At 43.0% G+C, this 22830-nt stretch overlaps 1 protein-coding gene across 1 annotated transcript; it reads right to left on the bottom strand.

The window, feature by feature from the left end:
- Nucleotides 1-12469: 12469 nt before the first annotated feature.
- On the bottom strand, nucleotides 12470-20174 carry LOC309508351 (extracellular calcium-sensing receptor-like; the record flags this gene model as incomplete). The annotated part of the gene is made up of 6 exons (XM_082182941.1): nucleotides 12470-13383; nucleotides 13540-13663; nucleotides 18315-18542; nucleotides 18655-19410; nucleotides 19490-19778; nucleotides 19966-20174. The coding sequence occupies 6 exons, from the start codon at nucleotides 20172-20174 to the stop codon at nucleotides 12470-12472; spliced, it is 2520 nt and encodes an 839-aa protein (XP_082039067.1).
- Between the last annotated feature and the right edge of the window lie 2656 nt (nucleotides 20175-22830).

Here is a 22830-nt window from a genome sequence, read left to right on the forward strand (position 1 = left end):
GTAATATATTTGAGAATTATGTGGATGAAATAATACACACTCTTACTTTTACCAACCTATATTAAGTTATGCTGATTATTATCACGATGATGGCATGTTTTTTTACTGAACAGCTTTATAGTTTATGTTGGTACATAATAAAACTAAAAACATCTCTGTTTTGGTAACTGTTTTATCCAAAATCTTTATACACCCATAAACTGAAAATTCAGCCGGTTTTTTGAAGGTCCTAGCATGTTATTGTGGCATTAAATGAGTGGAGGGAAACGAGAATCACAATTTAAACTGATCCGACTACGCCACCCTGGTGGGGCGCCAGGGAAATACTCCCATGAAGGACAAAAATACACATTATTATAAAAACACAATCATCATTTAAGACTCATTATCATGGACTCTCTCTCCAAAAGACACAGCACAATCAAGATTGTAAAAACAACTATCCAGGGCCAGGCTTAACGGGAACAAGGCAGGCCGGCTGCAACTCAGGAAGTAGTTCAAACCCACCTAAATTCACACCAAATCAGCCAACCCGCGTACACACAATAAGGAAGTTGTGTCAGCACACACAGCACACTGTGATGCACATCACCGAATGAAAGCAGCTAGCCTCCCCTGTTCCACGCCGAGTCCTCACTGGCTTCTGGAGAGGAAGGAAAAGAGACACACAAAGACTACAAAAAGAAAACTACACTGAATAATACAAAAAAGAAAACCAACATAACGTTTACAGACACTGTGTGGTGGGAGTTTATAGCACTCAGGACCCCTGATGACACTGCATACAGCAAGAGCAGATATCCTATTTGACCAGAAAGTGGATGAGGCGAAAAGAATAAATACTTTACAATAAAATATAATACATTGCAAAAAAAAGAAAATAATAAATTTGGAATACGATAAAGCTGCAAAAATAGATCAAAACCAAAAATATTATATACTGTAAATATATATATACACACACACACATATTTTGCCAAAGAAAATTTTTCATCTAAGATTATCTCATCCCGGGCCCATATATATATATATATATATATATATATATATATATATATATATACATATATACATACATACACACACACACACACACATACACACATATACTGTATATATATATATATATATATATATATATATATATATATATATATATATATATATATATATATATATATAAAGTAATATAATGATTAAACGGAAATGAGAATAACAACGAAATAACACTCTTAGCAAAAGGAAACTGAAGCGAAGAAACAGTGCAAAGCACAAACAAAAAGAAACAAAACTATAATTGTAAACAATCAAAAATAAAAATGATCAGCAGCCCTGCAGATTCAATGTTTGTAAGCTAGAGCCAAATAGGCCTGCAAAGCAGCACAAAAGAACAGCACGCAAACAAAACAAAAACAAATAAATGCCCATAAGCAACAAAAACAAATAAATGAACGCAAGCAAAACAAAAATAAAGTGCCCGTAAGCAAAACAGCGGCGGCGTTACGTGTGGCATCTTTGGCTAGGAATAAGGCTTAACGATCTCGATGTTCCATTCCCTCTTTACCTTTACCAAAAATATCCAAAGGGTTAAACTAAATTTACCAAATCCCAAATGTAAAGAAAAGGGAGATGCGTACTTACGATTTGGGTTGAACAAACACCAGACGCAAAGCTGTATGGTTACTCACAACAGGTGCCGTGGCTCAATCTACCGACCAGCATTCACACACCTGCTATTGTTGCTATTACTGAGGGCAATACACAATAAATATCACCACTGCAAGCGATCAAGAAAGTTAATACAAAAGACCACATGTACCTGAGCGAACTCCGCCACAACTTTCCACAACGCCGACGCCACCAAAACCGCTCTAATCAAACTATAAATAGTACATATTAGCCTTGAGCTGTTCACATTACACATTCAGCAGAGCCCTAACATATCTGGATAGGAACGGAAACGGAAATGCTAGGGAGAGGAGAACGTCTCGGTTACGTATGTAACCCTCATTCCCTGAGTAGGGAACGGAGACGTTACGTCAGTGAAGGCGAATGGGGTTTCGCTTAGAAAGCCTCTCACCTTCGAGTATACAAAACGAGCCAATGGCAAGAAAATGCCATGGGTCTGCGGAATTTGCACAGCGTAAGTCCGCCCCACGTCGTGGGTATATAAGAAAGTACGCTGGCAACATGCAGATATGTTTCTTCGCTGAGGAGCCGAGACTGAACTCCGGCGTTCCAGCGGTACAGCGGAAGTGGCAGGGAGACGTAACGTCTCGTTCCCTACTCAGGGAACGAGGGTTACATACGTAACCGAGACGTTCCCTTTCGTGGTCACTATGAGTTACGTCAGTGACGACGACGAATGGGGTTCCCAGTCTAATCACGCCACCTCGGCTGTCTTCCAGTGCCCTGCGTAAGTCTGAGCTCCCTGTCGTGAGACTGGCACGGATGAAGGAGTCCTACTTAACACAGGAATACCAAGGTACAATGGGAAGCATATCTCAGTGGAAATATGCAATCATGCCCAACCCGGAGGGGGGGACTTGGAATACACATATGACCCCGAGGGGCTGCATATGGAGTATCACTGGGGTGTCCAGCCGCAGGTGGAATATTTCAACCCCAGGGGTGGCAAGGTGGCTTGCCAAGGGAAGGACACATGCTCAAAGAGGCTTACAGTGGAAATACACATGTGGGGGTCGCCCAGAGGGGGAACCATGCACATGGAGGCACCTAGCCAAGCGCGAAAGCTGCCGGTGGCATAACTCTGGCGTTGAAGTCGACAGTGCTGGAGGAACTCAGGGTCTGCGGGGAGGCTCACCTGAGGAGAATATCGCACGTATCCCATCCGTGGAAAGGAATGGTGAGCAAGTGAAGACACCTGAGCAGAATCTAGTACTGGCTGGTTGAAGCAAGTACATGAGAAGAAACTGGCTCCACTCGGAGATTGTAGAATCTCGTGAATGTGTTAGGTGTCGCCCAGCCTGCAGCTCTGCAGATGTCTGTTAGCGAGGCGCCATGCGCTAGAGCGCAAGAGGAGGCCACACTCCGAGTGGAGTGGGCCTTCACACCAAGGGGGCACGGTCGACCTTGCTGCTGGTATGCCAAAGCAATGGCGTCCACTATCCAGTAACCTTTGCTTGGAGAGAGCCTTTCCCTTCAGCTTCCCACCATAACAGACAAAGAGCTAGTCTGAGGTCCTGAAACACTGCATTCTGTCTACGCAGATGTACTGGGCAGAGCAGTGCCAAGGCTGGGTCTGCCTCCTCTAAGGGCAGTGCTTGCAGGTTCACCACCTGGTCTCGAAAGGGAGTGGTGGGAACCTTGGGCACATATCCAGGCCGGGGTCTCAGGGTCACGTGAGAGTTAACCGGCCCGAATTCCAGGCACGCTTCGTCAACCGAAAATGCCTGCAGGTCCCCTACCCTCTTGATAGAGGCCAATGCAACCAGGAGCGCTGTCTTAATTGACAGGAACTTAAGCTCCACTGATTACAGAGGCTCAAAGGGAGCACTCTGCAGGGCAGTTAGTACCACTGAGAGGTCCCAAGAGGGAACGAGAGGAGGGCGAGGAGGATTCAGTCTCCTCGCTCCTCTCAGGAACCTGATGATCAGGTCGTGCTTTCCCAGAGATTTACCTTCAACTGCATCGTGATGTGCTGCAATGGCGGCAACATACACTTTCAGGGTGGAGGGAGACAGGATTCGCTCCAACCCTTGCTGCAGGAAGGAAAGCACGACACTGATCGGGCATTTCGTGGGGTCTTCACGACGGGAAGAACACCAGTTGACGAAGAGGTTCCACTTCAACGCATAGGCATGTCTCGTGGACGATGCTCTAGCGGAATTGATAGTAGCCACCACTGCTGGTGGTAGGGTACTCAAACCTGCCTCGTCCCGTCCAGGAGCCACACGTGGAGGTTCCAATGATCGGGACGAGGGTGCCATAGTGTGCCCCGTCCCTGAGAAAGGAGGTCCTTCCTCAGAGGGATTGGCCAGGGAGGTGCTGTCATGAGGAGTACTAGTTCGGGGAACCAGGTCCGGTTGTGCCAATATGAGGCAACCAAAATGACCTGCTCCTCGTCCTCCCTGATCTTGCGCAGGGTCTGGGCAAGAAGGCTCACTGGGGGAAACGCATACTTGCGGAGGCCCCGCTGCCAGCTGTGCGCCAGTGCATCCGTGCCGAGCGTGCCCTCGGTCAGGGAATAAAACAGGTCGCAATGGGACGAGTCGTGGGAGGCAAACAGATCTACCTGTGCATCCCCGAACTCATCCCAGATCAGCTGAACCGACTGGGGATGGAGTCTCCATTCTCCAGGGAGAGGCCGAAGCCGAGACAGCTCGTCGGCCGCACGGTTCAGGTCTCCCGGGATATAAATGGCTCGAAACGAACTCAGATGCTTCTGACTCCATATGAGGAGGTGGCGGGCGAGTTGCAACATACGGCGGGAATGCAGACCACCTTGTCGTTAATGTACGCTACTGTCGCGGTATTGTCTGATCGGACTAGTCCGTGCTGACCCCTGAGCAATGCACGGAAGCGGTGCAGGGCGAGACGTACAGCCAGCAACTCGAGGCAATTGACATGCCAAAGGCGCTGGGGTCCTGTCCAGGAGCCCGCGGCAGCATGTCCATTGCACATGGCGCCCCAGCCCATGGTGCAGGCATCTGTTGATACAACAACATGCCGAGAAACTCGTTCTAAGGGCACCCCGGCCCTTAGAAAACGGAGGTTTGTCCGCGGGGTGAAGGTCTGACGGCAGGTTGGAGTCACTGGAACTCGGAGCGTGCCGTGTTGCCATGCCCACCTCGGGACTCGATCGCGAAGCCAAAGCTGAAGCGGTCTCATATGAAGCAATCCGAGCGGCGTTACTACGGCTGCGGATGCCATATGCCCCAGGAGCCTCTGAAACAGTTTCAGTGGAACCGCACTCTTGCCCTCGAATTGACGAAGGCAAGTCAGCAGTTGAGCTGCGCGCACATGGCGACCGAGTCGAGTTCCATACCGAGAAAAGAGATCCTCTGCACGGGGCAGAGTTTGCTCTTCTCCCAGTTGACCCGAAGGCCCAGACGAGCTAGGTGCCGGAGCACTAGGTCCCTGTGTTCACAAACCTGGTCTCGAGAGTGAGCTAGGATCAGCCAGTCGTCGAGATAGTTCAGGATGCGAACCCCGTGTTCCCGTGGAGGAACAAGGGCTGCCTCGACGACTTTCGTGAAGACGCGAGGAGACAGGGCTAGCCCGAATGGGAGAACCGCATACTGGTATGCCCGCCCCTCGAAAGCAAACCGTAGGAACGGTCTGTGTCAAGGTAGAATGGAGACATGGAAGTAGGCGTCCTTCAGGTCGATCGCTGCAAACCAATCCTGCGGCCGCACACACTCGAAGATGCGTTAGGCCGTGAGCATCTTGAACGGCAGCCATAGATGGTGTCAGCTCCATCTCAGAAACCCCATCCAATACAACAGCCATGAGAGGTTGGGGCTGCACCTGGCTTAATTTGCTTCCAGATGCCATCATATATGGATCTGGCGGTGGTCCTAGACAAGAGAGAAAAAAGAAACACAAGATTATTGGTCACACAAAAGAAAAGTTAGAGATGAGTGCTTAACTACATTTAAATTGTATTCATTTTATCTGCGGTAACCATAATTTGGTTAGTCATAACATTAAAAAAAACTTAACTTACTCTCACAAAGCAACAAAACAGTTAACAAATTAATCACCTGTATATGCCTTGTACAGTGTGGACCTCAGACCGTCCTTGCCAACTGTTTTGGGCTTTTGCACCACCAGCTCACTAACCGGTTCAGGATGGATTCCCTTAAAAGTAAAAGACAAAAAACAATTACAGTCTGTAGTCACTACTGGGGGTGTTTTTATAATAATTTACAGTTGTTATAGATACACATCGGTTCTTAAATCATAATGACATGTTTATCACAAACCCACCTGTGTTCTTGGTCTGTGCCATCTTTGCAAGCCACTTGTGCAGGCCAGCGGGGGTGGAACAGCCTGCAGACCCAGCTGGGAATAATGTGCGGTCTGGTACAGGATGGCAACTATGTGATTGCAGAATCATTTACCAGCCGCACAACTACAGGAGAAAGCTTTCAGGTCTGCACTTTCTGCCTCCAGTGATATCTAGACACAATAAATTAAATAGGTTACACTGAAGTCATACTTATGCTGCTACATCAATGTTCATAATAACATGAAACTATAACTTTCAGTAGGGTGACCAGATTTGAGTTGGTAAAAAAGAGGAGTGTAGTGAGTTTGTGAGATATTTCATCGAGAGTAATGGGTGTGCAGAGCTGCGTACATAATGCAAATATGATTACATTTCATGTATGTTCAATGTTATTTTATTATATAGGTATCAAAAAAGAGGACATGTCTGGGAAAAAGAGGACGTCTGGTCACCCTACTTTCAGTAAAATAATAGTAAGTGAAGAAAGTGCCGCAACCGCAGCAAGAAGAATGAACACGCAAGAACGGGCAACTTTTTGAACTTTTGCCAACCGGCATTGTGTCTATAGTCAAACCTCCAGTTTGTGAGGCTCCTCGCTCTTTCTCATTGACCTGAAGCATCTACCTCTCACTACTACCTGTCCCTGGAGTATATTTGATACTATAACCGCATGCAACAAGAAAACATTACGTGTTATCTCACATAGAAATACACAACTTTACAAGTCACTGTCAGTAACATTTCACATTTACCTAGTAGCTGCTACAGCTTCACCAAATTACTGGTTGTTATGTTAATCTCATGCCATCTCACTTAAACATACACACAACATATTCACTGCGATGTGTTATACCTTATATTACAAATTCACAACACCTAAGATTTACAGTTAACATAAACAGAGTTATAACCGGTGATACGGCTATGGCTAAAGCTAAAGCTTACCTTGGTAATTGTGGATAAACTCTTCGTGGAAGAATTTATATCCCTTGTCCAATTTGTTCCCTTTAGTGAACGAATGCATCTCCACACTCTTCACCACATCGGCGCTGGTGAACTTCGGAAGACAACTCAGGCTCGTCGAAAACACTCTAGCTGCCATTTCTCCACCAACAAAGCTCACACCGGAACTGAGTTTACGCTTCATTGACGTATTTCCATTTTTTGCGTAAATGGTCGATTTCAGCCAACTAGCCGCTCCTCTGACTGCCTTGACCTCCCCCAGGACGACGTTCAGGTGGTCTGGTGCAGCCGAAACTGCATTTTCCAACCTGAAGAGCCGCTTTGTTTCGGCGCCCATTCTCACAGCCCCTGATTCTTCACGTCAGTTTGTGGTGGAGGTCGATGCGTCAGAGGTGGTGGTAGGTGCGGTTCTTTCCCAGCGTTCTTCCTCGGACGACAGGATGCTTCCTTGCGCGTTTCTTTCTCATCGCTTATCGTCCGCCGAACGTAACTATGACATTGGTAACAGAGAATTGTTGGCAGTCAAACTAGCATTGGAAGAATGGCGACATTCATTAGAAGGGTCGGGGGTACCTTTTATCGTCTGGACTGATCACAAGAACTTGGAATATATCAGATCCGCCAAAAGACTCAACTCCAGGCAGGCTCGGTGGTCTCTTTTTTTCGGTCGTTTTGAGTTTTCTCTCTCGTACCGCCCGGGTTCTAAGAACATCAAACCCGATGCTTTGTCTAGCGTTTTTGACCGCTCCAAACGCCCATTTACTCCCGAGTGCATTTTACCTGAGAGACTCATTGTTTCCACACTCATATGGGAGATCGAGTCGAAGGTCAAATCGGCCTTAGAAGGGGTAACGCCTCTGCCCGGTTGTCCACCGAGTCGGTTATTCGTGCCGGAGGAACTGCGGTCAGACGTCATTCGATGGGGTCATTGTTCCAAAGTAGCTTGTCATCCAGGAGTAAACCGTACCAGTTTTTTGGTTAAGCAACGATTCTGGTGGCCAGCTATGGCCCACGACATTCTGGGTTTTGTTTTGGCCTGCTCAATTTGTGCCACTGGTAAGACTTCCAATCGACCTCCAGATGGGTTACTCCAACTGTCTGTCCCTTCGAGACCTTGGTCCCATATAGCGCTAGATTTCATCACAAGCCCTCAAGCCCTCCCGCCCTCCCAAGCCAAGACAGTCATTTTGACTGTTGTGGACCGGTTCCCGAAGGCGGCTCATTTCATTACCTTGCCTAAATTACCTTCTGCCAAGGAGACAGCGGTAGCTGTCGTAGATCACGTCTTTCGTTTACATGGCCTCCCGATGGACGTGGTCTCTGACAGGGGGCCCCAATTTGTGTCCAAATTCTGGCGAGATTTTTGTAAACTACTGGGGGCGATGGTCAGTCTGTCTTTGGGGTTTCATCCCCAAAGCAATGGTCAAACTGAGAGGGCTAACCAAGACTTAGAGAGAGTGTTGCGGTGTTTGATATACAAGAATCCTTCCTCCTGGAGTCAACACATCCCAATGGTTGAGTACGCTCATAACTCGTTACCAGTGTCATCCACGGGCCTCACTCCGTTTGAATGTAGTTTAGGTTACCAGCCACCTATTTTTCCTAGTCTGGAATCCGAAGTAACAGTCCCCTCCGCCCACGCCTTCGTCCGGAGGTGTCACCGCACATGGACCAGAGCCCGTGAGACTCTCCTCCAGGTGGGGGCGCGCACCAAGGCTAAGGAAGAATCGACACCGGTCGAAGCCTCCCGTTTACGTCGTAGGTCAAAAAGTGCGGCTTTCAACCAAGAATATTCCTCTCGGTTCACGGTTCATGAATTCACTGGCTCGCTCTGTGTGTATGTGTGTGCGTATGGGTGTGGTCGCTGATTATCACTCAGCTGATTATCAGCGCCAGCTGCTGTTCATCATCTATGGCTATTTATACTCATTGTCTTTCGTCTTGTGTTTGTCAGATCGTTGGGTTTGTTTCCTGTGAGTTTGTCTGTTCCCCTGGCCGTTCATCTTCTTTCCTGTGGATTACCTGGTGTGTTCGCGATCGCTCTGCAGTTCTGTCCTGAGGATCGTATGCCATTGTTCCTTCGTTATCCTGCGGAGGTTTGGATTCCCTTTCGCTCCATGTATCTTCAAGGAGGATCTGGGTTGTCCATTCAGTCCCTGCGCTGCCAAGGCCAGACTGTTCCAGACATCTCACCAATATCTGACTCTGTTTCACTACTCTCACTTGTGTTTAACAATAAATGTGTATATTCACTTGCAATTGAATCTTCTGTTTATTCAAACGTAACATACAATCATAGCGTCCGAAATAAATCCGTGGGACGAGCAAAGTGCACAAGCGCAATAATAGGGCAGACAGCTGAAACCACCGCATACTGAAAAGACGCAGAACATAGAAGGTTGTGCAATAAATGCATTAGTCGTCTAGGTAGTCTCAGGTAGCCACTGAGTCTCAAAGGGGAAAGCACTGCATTTTTCGTGAACGTACGAGGAGAACGACACCTTCAAACACAAATCTCGGGAAGCGCCTGTGATGAGGGGCTATCTCAATGTGAAAGTGTATGCATCTTTCAGATCCACCGCTATAAACCAGCCCCCGGGTCGAAGGTGTGCGAGGATCTGTTTTATCGTGATCATTTTGAAAGCACGCTTAGCAAGTCTTATGCCACTCGGTACCAATTGAAGATATGGAGGTATTTTGTCATGTCTAATGTATTAATAATGACATCAGAATGCAACCCAAAGCACAGGATAGAAATAAGTAGATGGCTATAAGTAATTGTAAATCATACAAAATAAATGCCATGATCACTAGATTTTATACAGGTGTTACTATCAGGCTTGTGCAAAATTCAGAATTTCAGAATTGGCCTCCATTCAATTCATGAATTGGAATTTGAATTGAATTTACTCTGCCCCACATGACGTTGAATTGAATTGGAATTGGAATGACAGGAAGTGGAATTAAATTCATGGCAATTCAAAGAAATTCCACACAGTCACACAACAGAAAGAATGTGTTGAGTCTCGCATGCATTCAGTGTTAGGAAGGTTACTTTGGAAATGTTATTGCTTACTGTTATTAGTTACCCATTATAAATGTGGTTTGGATTACTTTATTTGGATAACTTTATCAATGCAAAGCAATTTCGTTTTAAGTTGATTAGTAACTAATTGAATTAAACATTTCAGTAATACAACTAAATACAATGACATTAATTTTGTAATTTAATAACAGAAATTTCATTTCACGTAACTATTTACTCCTCAACCCTGCATACATATTGTTCTAAAATAGATATTGATAAAATTCTTGAAATAAATTACCCCCTCAGTGTTGTTTAATTAGTTTTGTTCCAATGTAATTTTCATTTCAAAGTAATCACACAAACACAAAGTTGTTGTAAATGCAGTTATCATTTATTCCAATGCAAAAAAATTACTGAGCAACACTGTTGCATCTAATTCTCAATAGCTCCTCAAATGTTTTTGCATTGAGTCTGCACCGTTCTGGTCTGAATATCTTTCCTGCAACACTAAAGATTCTCTCAACAGGTGCAGAGTGAAGTTGTAAGGGACTTCTGAAACTTAAAAAGTCCAGTGTTGCCCATCAAATTGTGCTTTCAAACAAATGTCCACCTCAAATTGTTTAGCAACCATTTTAAATACTTGGTTAAAGTAAAGCATTCTGGGAAATGGAGTCATGTTCCATCATGTTCCACATAATTACAATTACAATAAATCAAACTTAATTATTTGTTCTGTGACTAGAGCTTTTAACATTCATTGCTGGGGGAAAACATATCATTTTAATGTAATCTGTACAAGTAGTTCAAACTAATATCATTTATAATGCAGTCATATCTGACATATACTGTAAAGCTTCATTGTTAAACACTTCACTTAAAATATGTATATGAATTTCTTTGAATTTTTATTGAATTGCAATTCTGCTTCCTTTAATTCAAATTCGAATTGTAATTCTAGATCCTGTTTTTGACATCAATTCAAATTCAATTCAAATTCAAGAATTGAATTGGAATTAAGGAGTCATTCTCAATTCAATTCTGAATTGTGCACAAGCCTGGTTACTATAATGATTTTGTTAATGGTGATCAGCAACCAAATATTGATAATGTGGAAGTTACTACCTTTTGCCTTGCCATGACCTCTCACTTTTTGCTGACAATACAAAGGCAGAGTACAGTAACTTTAAAATAGTGGTCAAAAGTCAAGTTTGTAATTTTCCTTACTAAAACATCTAATTGCCATATTTCCAGTGTCCTACCTATAATTAATTTGGCGGGACAACTTAAAATCTTTAAAGTCATTTTTCTCAGTTCCACAGTCTAGGGAGTTAAGGTTTTTTGCCTTTGTAGGGCAGAGTTGTAAATCACTCTGTGTTTACCCGCTATCTGCTTACAATGATTTTCTTCCTGACCCGACCGATCCCACTAAATTTATATCTCGTTTCCAGAATCTCACATTTAAATTACCCCTACTGAAAGAGAGAGATTTATTATAACAAATATAAAATGTAGGTTATACAAAAATGGTAGCTATTTGTTATTGTTATTCTTCTTGTCAAGTTTCAAAATTCTTTTAACATTTTATTGTCAAGAAAAAAAAAAAGGAAAATATGAATGAATGAAAATCATTGGCTTATAGGCCTATAGCTTTTGCAAAATGAAATCACTTTTTTAACAGAACTATTTAACATCCATACAAGAAAAGAATGTCATGATGAGTTCAGCGTCTCTCATCCAAAAACTGACCAAAGAAGGAATGCTCTCTTTTAAGGTGCAGTCGTGACTGGGATGCAAAAAAATTTATTTGCCTGGTTGCTCAGTGCAGCATTTGTAAATATATATATATATTACAGCCAAAGCAAAATGTCACAGAGAAAAGTAAATTAAAGCGTGGATACGCTGTTGTAAAAGGATGTCGGAAGCAGACAGGCTATTGTCAGAACGCCCGCTTCCATCCAAAGTACATCAGAGTTACTGTGCGCTACCTTCTTTTATTCAGAAATTTAATCCCGCACTGCAAGAATTCTGATCAGGAATGCAGACCTCTACCCTGTAACTACATGGAACAAGAGGATAACAAGCACCACTTTAATTTACAGCATGCAAAGTCACACCCTATAACTACATGGAACAAGAGTATATTTCCCCATTATTTAAGCAAAAGTTGAAATAGTTTTAGTTTTCAGTGCACTTTTGTAAAATAATAATAATAATAATAATAATAATAATAATTGTTTTTGATGTTTTAATACATAAATACAAAAAATACAAACATCACAGAGATTTTGGGAACTCTTTCATTCTGTTAAAATTGAGTTTGTTTAAACAGTTTATAAGTTTGTCAGGGTCAATCTGGACACATTATATACAAATAAAATAATGTTATCATGTGGCCAGTCATTTATGTGTCAAAGCTTTTATAATTTCACTGTTTTTTTCTACCCTAAGAAATTACTTTACAATTACACCATTACAATGTCATTATAGACATGTTATCTTCTCTCTCAATAGGACTTCGACAGAACCTTTCCCATCATATGTTGTTTTGTATTTTGTTCAGGCTTAAGCAGGAGTATATAACATTTTGGTGCAAAAATGCAGACTAGTAAACCAAAGCTTGAAGCTAAAATGGCAAATATCTCCACAGCTACAGTAAATTTTCCGGGTGAACTGACATAAGCTGGAATAAATGTGATCCATACAGCACAGAATATGAGCATACTGAATGTGATGAATTTGGCTTCATTAAAGTTATCAGGCAGCGTGCGAGCCAAAAAAGCCAAAATAATGCACAAAATGGCAAGTAGGCCAATATAACCCAGAACAGCCCAGAAACCTATAGTAGAACCCAGACTACACTCAAGAATGATCTTTTCTTTATCATATTTCATATTTTTGTTGGGAAATGGAGGAAATATTGTTAACCAAAGCACACAGATTAGAACCTGTATAAGTGTAAAGGCAAGAACACTGAGTCGTTGTTGTACAGGATTAAACCATTTCATGACATTACTTCCTGGAAGTGTAGCCTTGAAGGCCATTAACACAACTATTGTTTTCCCCAGAACACAGGAGATACAGAGAACAAAAGTGACCCCAAATGCTGTGTGACGCAACATACAAGACCACTCAGTGGGCCGACCAATGAAAGTAAGTGAACAGAGGAAACACAGAGTCAATGAGAAGAGCAGCAGAAAGCTCAGCTCTGAATTGTTGGCTTTTACTATGGGGGTGTCCTTCTTGCTGTAAAACAGGATGGCCACCATCACAGTTAATCCTACTCCAAACAGAGAGAAAAAGACTAGCACTATACCCATAACTTCTTTGAATGACAGAAATTCTATAGCCTTTAGTACACATTTATTTTTCTCAGCATTAGACCAGTATTCGTCTGGACACTGCTTGCAGTTATTTGAATCTGGAAAGGAAGTTGTGATCACTATAGTTACAAACCAAAAGAAAATTATTCATGAACTCTTTGCTAAGACATTGCTGAAACTGCAAGAGCAGAATGAAAACACAAAGAAGGAAATAACCAATTGTCTGTGAAACTGTGAGATGGGCTGAAGATTACCTGTCTCATTACTGATTTCTCCTTCTGCACATGGAATACAGTCATAACAGCAGACAGGTCTTCCTTTCTGTGCAGCCTTCCTAGTGCCTGTTGGACAGCTCTGACTGCACACAGACCTTGGCTTCTACAAGGAAAACAGAGTATTGCTTAACTGAAACATTAAATGATGAAATTTTTAGGGACACATTTTTTTTTTTTTTTATAATTTAAAACATATGTAAAATTATGAATTATTTATATTAGATTTTTTTTCAGTGGCATTAAAAATATAAATATATTATACAGATGTGGCCATTAAGAATGTGCATCACAGAGAAAGGGACAGAGCTCATAAACGTGTGAGAACGCCTCGGTTACGACTGTAACCTCGGTTCCCTGAAGAGGGAACGAGCGTTGCGTCGAATTGACGCTATGGGGAACGCTTTGCGTGATGACGTCTTGAAGCACATGTAAAATCAGTCCAATGGTGTGGCGGAACGTCAGAGGCCAGGTGTTCAATGCATTTTTCCTTACAGCCCAGGACTTTTGAGACGGAAGATTCCAAGGTAGTGTTCGTGCTCACTCGTTCCAGGCACTCTCCACCAAGATGAGGAGAGTTTTTGATGTGCGGTGGCGGGCAAGGAAGCTGCCAGACTGCTCGCGGACCTCAGGCAAGGTGATCGCTCTGTTGCCGATTACTCTATTGAGTTCCGCACATTGGCGGCAGAGTGCAAATGGAACGAGGAGGCACAGTGGGATATGTTCCTGCATGGGCTGGCCGGCCGTGCTCAAAAGGAGATATACATCCTGGACCTTCCCTAGAATCTCAACGGACTTATCGATCTGGCTCTGCGAGTGGATGCTCGCCTCAACCGCATGGAGCTGTACACTCGCCCTATCCGCACCTCCGGAGGACTTTGTCTTTACTTTGGGGGCACGGGACATTTCTTGCACTCGTGTCCAGTAAAAGAGCAAGCCTGGTAGTAATGAAGAGGCTACTATCGGGTGGGATCTCCGCCGAGAAGTCCTCACCATCAACTCTCCTTCCGGTAAGACTGAGATGGGCTAACCACACACACACTGCCAAGCATTACTGGACTCCGGAGCCGAAGGTAACTTCATGGACCTTCACTTTGCTCACAAATTTAATCTTCCCATCACACCACTCACCCGTCAGATCTCCGTTAATGCTCTAAATGGACAAGAACTCCCCAACATTTCCCTTACCACCGGTCCCATAACTCTCATTACGTCTGGCAACCACACAGAAATCATCACGTTCCTTCTCATGGACTCCCCGTTAGCACCCGTAGTTTTGGGCCACCCTTGGCTGGTGCGACACAATTCAAGAGTGGATTGGGGCCTGAACTCCATTTCAACGTGGAGTGAATGTTGTTATGAGTTGTTATCTTGTGTCTGCTTGTTCGTCTGTGTCTGGTTCTGTGTTTCAGGAGAAGGCAGCGGATTTATCAAACGTGCCCGTGGAGTACCTCGATCTGAAGGAGGTGTTCAGTAAGTCCTGTGCTGCTTCTCTTCCTCCGCATCATCCCTATGACTGTGCTATCGATTTACTGCCAGGTAAGTCTCCGCCTAAAGGCAAACTATACTCTCTTTCTATTCCTGAGAGGGAGGCCATGGAGAAATATATTTCTGATTCTCTGTCAGTGGGGTTCATCCAGCCTTCCTCTTCTCCAGCGGGGGCGGGGTTCTTTTTTGTGGGGAAGAAGGATGGTTCCCTGCGACCTTGTATTGACTATTTGAACAACATCACGGTAAAGAATACCTATCCTTTGCCGCTGATGTCTTCAGCTTTCGAGAGGTTGCAAGGAACATCCGTTTTCACAAAATGGGATTTACGTAACGCCTATCATTTGGTTCGCATTCGGAAGAGAGATGAATGGAAAACTGCCTTTAACACCCCCAGGGGGCACTTCGAATACTTGGTCATGCCCTTCGGGCTGTCCAACTCCCCGGCGGTTTTCCAGGCACTCGTCAATGACGTGCTGAGAGATATGGTAGATCAGTTCATATATGTCTACCTGGACGACATATTGATTTTTTTCATCTTCTCTCCAGGAACACGTTCAGCACGTCAGGCGAGTGTTATAGAGGCTGCTAGAGAATGGGCTTTTTGTCAAGACAGAGAAATGCGTTTTTTACTGTCATGGTTGTTAGATCCACTGTCTCTCTCTCGTCTTGTGTGTGTGTGGTGTTCGTACTGAGTGTTTCGTGTGTACCGCTGATTACCTGATTCCCTCATCAGCGCCAGCTGCATTCCATCAACCAGCCTATTTAATGCCTTGTCTTTCGCCTTGTGTTTGTCAGATCGTTGTTGAAGCTTCCTGGTGTCACTGCCTGTTCCCTGTTCTCCTCGTGTGTTCCCGTTCTCTGGACTCTGATTCTCTTCCATCACGATCTCACCACTCGGATACTTCATTCCCGGGAGATTGCCCATCTCAGTCCCTGCGTCACCGCTCTGCTGCTGTCTGCGTTCTGCATTCTGCGTTCTGCGATCTGCTGTGCTACATCCTGAGTCAACCATTGTTCTAATAAAGAGCCTTTTACTTGCAATTGCTTCCGCCTTTACTTTACGTGACAAAAAGAAGACATTTAACAGTTTTGAATGATGTATAACTCTTATATGTAAGATCAAAATAAACAGAGTATTTTTAGTCTCTTTTGCACTGATAAGAAAAAAGCGAACTGGTATCGCCGGCGTGACCACCGACCCCAGGGGGTTAAGCGCTAAATCACAACGCTACACAAACCGTAAGGCGAAACCTAGCATGTTTGGTATCGTTGGACTCTGCAAGGATTCAGGAACCTAATGAGATGACTCTCGTGAAAATTAGTCAACCACACCCATATTTATAAACATTTGAAAATGTCATTTTACCCCTGGTTTGAAACTTCTCAGGCTCATTCAGGGCATCATGCTGATGACCCATACCAAGTTTCGTAACAATCCGTTCTTGCGTTCATAAAATACAGCATTTTAGCACAAAATTCAAAATGGCCGACAGCCAAAATGGCCGATATGGTAAAATTGGATATCAGTCGACTCAACATGTTGCTCTGAATCTAACGAGACCAATTGTATGATTTTTGGACAAACCGTTCAGAAGTTATAAGCAAAAATAGCAATTTTTTGTATCTTTGGACCAGTAGGTGGCACTGCGCCGAAACGCAGCACGTAGCCTCAGGTCATGGTTTTGATGACTTGAACCAAGTTTGGTCTGAATACGATAAAGTGTTGCGGAGATACAGCCTTACGTCTGTTTTTGCAAGCGCTACGTAATATTAGTTTGTGTGGTATTCGCGAACAGTTTGACAAATAAACATGAATTCCAAAAATATTTGTCAGCATGGTCTGGAGATGATCTGGTTCAATTTTCTTGCAAATCGGACAAACCATCTAGGACGAGTTCGAAAAAGTAGGTTTTTTGGACAATTCAAAATGGCGGACAAATTTACATGACGGAAAATGACGAAAATGACGGTGCAATCGAATTGTCTTGAGCTAAGGAATCAGGGGGGAAAAGAATTTAGTTTCTAGCCCTTATGGTTCAAAAGTTCTTAGCATAAATATTAGTGCTGGGCAAAGATTAATCGCGATTAATCGCATCCAAAATAAAAGTTTGTGTTTGCATAATATATGTGTGTGTACTGTGTATAATTATTTTGTATATATAAATACACACATATGCATGAATATATTTAAGATTTTTATTTATTTATATATAAATTATTTATATTTATATATAATATAAATTATGTATAAATGTATATACAGTATATACATGCAAATATTTCTTAAATAAATACATGCATATGTGTGTATTTATATATACAAAATAATTATACACAGTACACACACATATATTATGCAAACACAAACTTTTATTTTGGATGCGATTAATCGCGATTAATCTTTGCCCAGCACTAATAAATATGCGTGACATTTTTGACAGTTTGTCAGTTTGGCGCTAGAGGGATTGAGTTGCAGACTCCAAATTTGCTATGGTGACTGTTCAGACTGTCCTCTATCAGTGTGCCAAATTTCATAACTTTCCCGCAAGCGGTTCTATGGGCTACCATAGACTCCCAGTCAGAAGAAAAAGGAAGAATAATAAGAATGCCAACGGATACAATAGGTGCCTACGCACCTTCAGTGCTTGGCCCCTAATAAGAACGTAAACAGATATATAGGTTACGTATGTAACATCAGCAGGCATCTTTAAATTTGAACAACAACACCTTTACAAAGCACATCAAATAATGATCTGCATTGCACTCATGTGTAAATAGATTTTTTAATGTATCAAATATGTGTGTGTAATACTATTTTATTTAGCCTATATTTTATTGTGGTTTTCTCACAATCACAACATTATCTGCAATTTATCAGACACTGATAATTATGTTAATATTATTTAAAAATGCAACGTATTGTAATAATCTATAAGCATATTTAACAATCGGCGACGAATAATTGTAAATTGTTTACGAGCAATTTGGTCTGGCCTGTAGATATAATAGCCCTTCAAGGATCAATTCCAATTTTCAATTGATTCTTGAAGATGCAAGTCACCTAAGCTTATTTCAAACCAATGTGGAATCATACAGCATACATTTGTATATTTTGTGTCTTAAAATTTAAAGGATGCAGTGCCATGAGGAATGGTGTAAGACACTGTTCAGATAAAAAAAAAAATATATATATATATATATTTAGAGTATTTAAGTATTTAGACATTTTGCTCCCCCAGTAGGATAAACATGTTAGTGCCATTTACCTCCAGCTGTCCTCCAGCCCATAATATGTTTTCAGTGTTGAGCACAAAGCGCTGGTCAGGGGGAAGTGAGGCATCATAGTATCCCACTGGTTTAAACTGGATTGATCCATCTGAGTCCTGCTGCCAGTTTACAACTTCGTATCGGGCTACTACGCCACCAGTGCTGTCAAACCATACATGGTCTTCAATCTTTACAGTGAAATTTACCTTTTTCAGAGCCTCAACAACCTATTGAGAAAAGAAGACATTTTAAACACTTAAACAGAAATGGGGTTATTCTCTTGCTCCTATTTGCTAAAAGTATAGCACTCTTTTTTTTTTTTTTTTTTTTTTTTTTTACCTGCTGTGGTTGTATTTTCAAGTATTTTTCACAACTCTCCTTTTCTTTACATTTGAGTAATTTGTGTAGTGAATGAGCCACAGCATATACTGCTTTGTAGACATTGCTTGCATATCTTTGTTCAGGTATATCTTCATTGTAGTTTCTCAGCACTAACAGATCCTGATTTACAGTGCAACGTGATGCATATTGAGAAGAATTTGTCTCACTCTGTGAGCATGGAAAAGCTGTGTCCCAGAATGATTTTATAACATAATCTGAAAAACCTTCAATATCATTTTTTCTCACTGCAAACCCCAATGACCCTCCCAGCACATGAAAACTATTTGGAATTAGCAAATACTTTGCGGTTATCCATGACTCTACGCCTATCATTTGGAGGCCTGTAATGTTTTGAATACTTAGCTGCTTGAGTAGCATGTACATCTCAGAAGTGGTAAGAAATGCAACAATTACTTTTGCTGTGCTTTTTTTTATTGTCTCTACCACTTTTTGGACTTTGTCAGGCTCTGTTCGGTAGAATTTCACAGAGTATTCCACACAAATCCCTTCCTCTTGGGCTGTATTCAGAAAGATGGCCATTCCATTGTTTCCGTAGTCATTGTCACTGTTCACAGCTCCCACCCAAGACCAGCCAAAGTGCTTGACTATGTATGCAAGTGCTCTGCTCTGGTGGTAATCACTAGCAATAGTCCTGAAGAAAGAAGGGTAATCTTTCCTATTACTGAGACATTCACATGAGGCTGCATGACTTATCTGAAAAAGAACAAGAAACAGTGATACAGTAGGTCATCAGTATAGAGACTATCATGTTTTTACTATTATTTATCCTTACCACTGGAATTTTAAAAGTTCCTGTAGTTCTGGACAGAATCACTGTGGCAGAAGACTCTGTTTCTCCAATGATAGCATGTATAGGAGACTGTCCATTGCATCTGTCTCCTACAGAAGACTCTGGACCATTCATCAATGCCATAGTTGCACTCATAGAAGACAGTCGTGAACCACAGCTATCATAGATTCGATAACCAATAGAAACATTTGGGAGCAAACTTTCACTTTGGTTAATCTCCTCAATGGCAAAAATCATGGTCTGAGCCATTCGAAAACCTCTTAGATTCACACTGTGAAAGCATTAAACAAGTGAACAGATAAATACAATAGAAAAGTAGAAGATGTACAGAATAAAAAAATAAAAAAATAATATGTGGTTCAACACATTCCAGACATTATTATGTTGCTGCTTTAAAATAAAGTTATTAATTTGCTGCATTGTATATTATATATGTTCAGTGTTGAAATGTAACAAACCTGGAGCATGATAGAAGCTGAGGTTTTTGTGTAAACTCAAATGAAGGTAATTTCTCTATGCTCCGGATTGGAAAAAGTGCTCCAATAGTTACGTCTCCATTCTTGGAAAGCAGCGGGTACTTCAGGTCTCCCATCATTCGGCAAAGAGACTTTTCTGCTTCTGTATTAAGTTGATGGAAAAGCAGGAGTGTGTAAAGAAAGAGAAGCATCACAAAGGTTGAGCTCAATGGACGATGTCAAATACAAGTGATCTGAGTCAGAATTTGCACATTTATAGACATAATTAATATGGATGAATGAGTGTGAATGTAGCCAATGACCTCTTAGGGCAGCACACAAGCAGGTCAAGTAGGGGTGTAATAGAGTCAAGATAAATTATCAGAAAGCAAAAAAAAAAAAGGTAAAATTGTATATTCTGGAATGTTCCGATTTTGTTGTAAACTTTGATTCACGTTATCCATCTATTAACTCTTTTAAAACCTTCTCTATCCATCTCACCTTTTCTTTGTTTCTGTATTGATAAATGTATAATTACCCACTTGGTTGCCTGTTTATTTGTTAAAGTATTAGTAAATATTTCACTTTTTATATAATAATAAAAATAATAAAAATACAGGGTTCCCACACCTTGGTTAACTTCAAATTCAAGTAATTTTCAAGGACTTTCCAGGTCCAAAACCCTCAAATTCAAGGACTTAATGTGGGGACACATTTCAAGTGAGAGCAAGGTTACATCGTGTTACCTTGTAAGATACATTGTTACAGTTTTCATGTGTTAAACACAACTATGCAAAAAAGCATAAAAAAAAAAAGATTTAGCCATATGACAGAGATCTGATATTCTATTTGTCTATTTCTGTTTTGCAGAAAACGTCCCGGGTTACGTATGTAACCCTAGTTCCCCGAAGGGAACGGACGCTGCGTGTAATCGCGTAGTGCGTCTGAAGCATGGATGAAATCAGTCCAATGGTGAGACTGAGCGTCACAGCGAGTGACGTCATCGACCAGGAAATTATAAAGCACCCCAAGATCACAAGCGAGACAGCTTCTGGTGTTACTGAAGCAAGCGATCCAAGGGGATGCCGGGAGTATAGCAGGACCCTGATAGGAGAGCTTTAGAGGCAGCCATACTCCTAGTGGAGTGAGCACGTACAGCCAAAGGTGAAGGCTGACCGGCCGACTCGTAAGCAAGTGAAATGGCCTCGACCACCCACTTGCTCATTCTCTGTTTAGAAGCGGGACCCCCCTTGTTGGGAAACCCAAAGCAAACAAACAACTGTTCAGACTTTCTCCACAGGGCAGCTCTGTGGACATAAGCATCTATAATAATAATAAAACATTTTTTTTATTTGGCGCCTTTCTGGACACTCAAGGTTGCCTTACAAAAAAGTACATTAGAACAAACTAAAAACTAACTATGTTAAAAACTAGCATAAAACATGTTAAAATACATCAGTTAAAAAACAGTACAGGAGGATAATGCAGTAGTAGTCAATAGCCTTGTCTAATCTAGGGCCCTAACCGGGCACAGCAAATTAAGCTTCTCCTGGTCTGACGTCAGAAATGGAGGAGGACAAAAAGCCTGCAGTATGACATGCCTAACTACAGTAGTTGGAACCTTTAGAACATAACCTGGCCTAGGATAGAGGAAGGCCTTAGCCATGCCAGGTGAGAATTCCAGGCACGAGGGAGCAACCGAGAGTGCCTGAATGTCTCCAATCCTCTTGAGAGACGAAATGGCAAGCAGAAAAATAATTTTTAGAGTAAGGAACTTCTCGGAAACCTCTTCAAGGGGCTCGAAAGGAGCTAGGGAGAGCCCCTCTAAGACGATGGCCAAGTCCCATGATGGTACCCTCGTGCGTACTGCTGGCCTCAGCCTCAAAGTGCCACGAAGGAAGCGAGATATAAGTGGGTGTCTCCCAAGAGAGACTCCACTCAAAGGGGCGTGGTAAGCAGCCAGGGCCGCCATGTACACCTTCAGTGTGGAGTGGGATAACCCCGTGGAGAGACGGGCCTGCAGGAACTCAAGCACTGTATCAACCGGGCAGTTAACTGGGTCCTGTTTAGCGCTCTCCACACCAAGAGGTGAAAAGTTTCCACCTCGCGGCATATAACTTCCTTGTAGCGGGAGCTCTGGATTGGAGAATGGTCTCAACGACCTCAGTCGAGAGACCGGATTCTATGAGCTGAGCCCCCTCAGAGGCCAAGCCCACAGTCTCCATAACTCTGGGCGAGGGTGAAGGATCGACCCACTCGCCTGAGATAGAAGGTCCCTTCTGATCGGAATCTCCAGGGGAGAGCCGTCGAGGAGGGACACAAGATCCGAAAACCATACTCGGGCCGGCCAGAACGGGGCTATCAGGAGTAGGCTGACTCTGTCCCGGCGAACCCTTTCCAGAACTCCTGGGAGCAGAGCGATCGGGGGAAAAGCATACAGGCGTGACCTCGGCCAAGCCTGTACCATAGCGTCCCAATGGGGCTGGATGGCTGAGAGAGAACCACAGTGGACAGTGTGAGCACATAGGTCTACCTCGGCACGACGAAATGTTCCCAAAGGAGCTCCACCACCTCGGGGTGAAGTCTCCATTCCCCGGGCCTCGGCCCCTGCCTCGACAGGATGTCTGCCCCCCGATTCAGATACCCCGGGAGATAAATCGCTCTCAAAGACAGAAGTTTCCCCTGAGACCATAGAAGGATCTGACGGGCTAGCTTGTATAATGGACGCGACCGCAGACCCCCTTGATGGTTTATGTAAGAGACCACCGATGTGTTGTCTGAGCGGACAAGCACATGGTGGCCCCTCAGGTCTGGGAGGAAGTGTTTCAGAGCCTGAAACACAGCCAACATTTCTAAGCAGTTTATGTT

The sequence above is a fragment of the Leuciscus leuciscus genome (assembly GCF_965113295.1).
Source record: "Leuciscus leuciscus genome assembly, chromosome: 10".
Taxonomy (NCBI): Eukaryota; Metazoa; Chordata; class Actinopteri; order Cypriniformes; family Leuciscidae; genus Leuciscus; species Leuciscus leuciscus.